This window comes from Xylaria bambusicola (assembly GCF_022495145.1).
Source record: "Xylaria bambusicola strain CBS 139988 unplaced genomic scaffold F5B22scaffold_58, whole genome shotgun sequence".
NCBI lineage: Eukaryota > Fungi > Ascomycota > Sordariomycetes > Xylariales > Xylariaceae > Xylaria > Xylaria bambusicola.
In genome coordinates this window covers 237109-240022 of record NW_025953611.1, presented here as the reverse complement: position 1 = coordinate 240022, position 2914 = coordinate 237109, and the positions used below count along the sequence as shown (strand labels likewise).

The window sequence follows — 2914 nt, the reverse complement described above, 5'->3', positions numbered from 1 at the left end:
GTTTGTTTCGATTACGCAGTGAGTCTTTTAGTGATAATCCTGCCGAATAATTCCGGGCGGTTAACGTAAAGAGTGGGGGACTAGTGACGGGAAGTCAGATGAGGTTTAACGGAGGGCGAATATGTTGAGTGGCGTGACAAGAGACCAGGTGCTAGAAATGGCACACGGGTATGTAATAGACCAAATGCCGGAGGCGGCGATGAGCTGCCTGCGGCTTCATCATTCTCTAACTTAAACATGCAGCATTAGCCCCGAGTTAGACCCCCACCCCTGACCGCCCAGGTTCAATCAATCCATCCCATCCCGCGAAGTCCGTATGGACCCCCATTCAAACTTGATACAAGACTCTCACTCGCAATGTAAGAATGGGATACCAGATTATGTCTGTTACGATATTGATAGGGGATATGAATACTATGAAAATTACTTATAACATGATGGGTTATAAGCTACAATACACTTGAATGGTGGAGACAGGGGTATTATACACAGTTTCCGGATTGTAAGTATCCCAGCGCTCTGGTTTCAGAATCCTATTCGGTGCTCGTCGGCATTTTCTCATATGGGGGTGCAGGCTCATACTGCGGCAGATCGGCATTCTTACTTTCCTCACCGGCAGGTTGTGAGGAAGGCCCCGCTACGGCAGGTGGTGGATGGCGAGCGACCTCAAGTGGCGGGTGTACGAGGATGGGGTATTCTTTGTCGATATGCCTCACTTTGTCAGTGAGCTCAAACGCAAAGCTGATCTTCGTCGTATATGTCTGCGCGATGTTGAAGGTTGTAAAAGACGAGGCAAATGCGCCTAGTCGTCCAGTACCGATAGCTTCCGTGTTGACGAATTTCGTGTTATCGTTGGCTTTGGAGAATGGCTGTCGGCTGTCTATCATACCCATCATCTCGCATACTGTATAGTTTCCCTCGGATTGCGGACATGTGAATATCGACCTATCTGCCCGAACTTGTGTGAAGGCCGAGATCTCCATGCGGAAGTATTTCAGATAAACATCGGGTATCAGAGGTGCGGTGCACTGATCTGCCCGAGGCTTTATCCTGACTTCAAAGCAAACCGGCTGACCAAGGTGGATGTGAGTAGGTGCCGAGCACTCCCAGTCAAAGGAATATATGGGATAATCAACTGCGCCAAGTAGAGCCTTCGTCTTCTGCCTGAAGCCGGATGGTCGATCTGACTCTGGCAAGAGCAACTCATTCCTCACTGCTGCGAAGCCACTCCAGGTAGTGATATGACTCCGGCTCTGGTCTACGGGAATCCGTGGGGGCTCGTAGTGAACAATGGGCTCTTGGTCCTCGGTCGGCTTGTTCACATCCACTCGCAATTGGGGCATTTCGATATTCACCCCGACACGGTATTCGACAAATGATTCATACCTATGCGCGAAGCCATGATAGTTACTTCGGAAGCTTGGCGGCAGCGGCTGACACGGAAGCGTGTTGAATCTGGGGTCCTCCTTGAAATCGTCTCTTAGGAGAGACTGGGTGGCCTCGGGGAAAATAAGGCTGAATGGAAATGATTCCATCTGGCCTGGCTGGGCTCTGAATGAGTCATGATATATTTCTTGCTCGCAATGAATAAGTGGTGCCCGTCCACGATAAATGCTGGTGCTTTTGCCGTTAGACTTCCAGATTTTCGTTTTGGCGCGACCATGGAGAACGACGATGACTCGGAGAGGCCCGAATAGCTCTGCATTTGGGTTCCCCGGACCACGCTGGTACCTGATGTTGATGCGCCCCTGAACTGGCTCGCGACTACCACAGTGAATCTTGGTAGGTTCATCGAGGATGATGCTTGCACCAAGTATGCCGACCGACATTGTCAGAGTCGATTGAGTTGCGTGGACTAGCCCGGTGGAGTTGGTGGTGGGTGTTGCGATGATGCGATGATGCGGTGGTGCAGACGGAAGAGGCTATGATGATTTACGGCAGCGCGGAAATCCTTTCATACAGGCACCATACTATCATACCATAAGATATCACTTATTCCTTCACTGCATCCCACGGCACCGCCGCTGACCAACATCCAACTTGGTGTGGCGATGGTGGGGCTGCGTAAGCAACGGTTGGGACCGGTGACATGCGGTGATCATCATCTAATGAGACGATTCAAACTTGGAATGGGCAAGATATGTATCTGATATACCTATACAGTAGAAGGAAATGATGCTCGAGGTACTGTACGGGTGGAACTCAACGTCAGTTATCTCATATTTGTCGACAGCTTGATGTATGTAAATAGATAGAGGCAGACATTTCAATGTGCGAAAGGAAGCCGCAAGGCCAATATTGAAGTTCACGCTAGCTCCTGCTCCCATAAACTAGACGGATATTCAGATCGTCACAATCTTCAGAAGTGTCCGTAGCGCCAGGAATTACAACACTAGTGCTGACTTCTAGCAAGACACATATAAAAAGTTAGATAGATGAAAGGCGCGTCAATGATGAGCTTTGGGAGTGGGTGTGGCCGCTCTAAAGTCTACAGGTAATCAAGCAACTAATGGCTGTCCCGTTGGGGGGGATTCCAGTAGGTAGGGTTACAAAAACGCCGCAGTGTACCTATGCCTTATGGAGCAGTCTGACGTCACAACGCATGTCTTCTCATCCAGTTTTCATTATGTAAACTCCAATTGTCTCTAACTGGCTCATGCAATAACGAGCCGTAACAAGGGCAGTAGTGGGTTCAAAAAATAACCACACACCCTACCAATTTTACCCCCTATAACCCCTACACCTTTCATTTCCGCATTGACCTTTCTTATTTCCACCTTTGTTATTAATTATATTCAATTAAACTTTATATGAAAAGTAGACCTTTATATAAAATAGAAGATTTTAAATTTAATAGTGTAGTTTTTATAATTTTCCGATTTTTTTATGTAAAATATAGGTGCCCCTAAGTATA

The 2914-nt window shown here is 47.8% G+C and overlaps 1 protein-coding gene across 1 annotated transcript; it reads right to left on the bottom strand.

Moving 5' to 3' along the window:
• Positions 1-386: 386 nt before the first annotated feature.
• On the bottom strand, positions 387-2173 carry F5B22DRAFT_453685 (uncharacterized protein). The gene has a single exon (XM_047971986.1). It carries the CDS (start codon positions 1827-1829, stop codon positions 534-536), a length of 1296 nt encoding a protein of 431 aa, XP_047826653.1. The 5' UTR covers positions 1830-2173; the 3' UTR covers positions 387-533.
• Between the last annotated feature and the right edge of the window lie 741 nt (positions 2174-2914).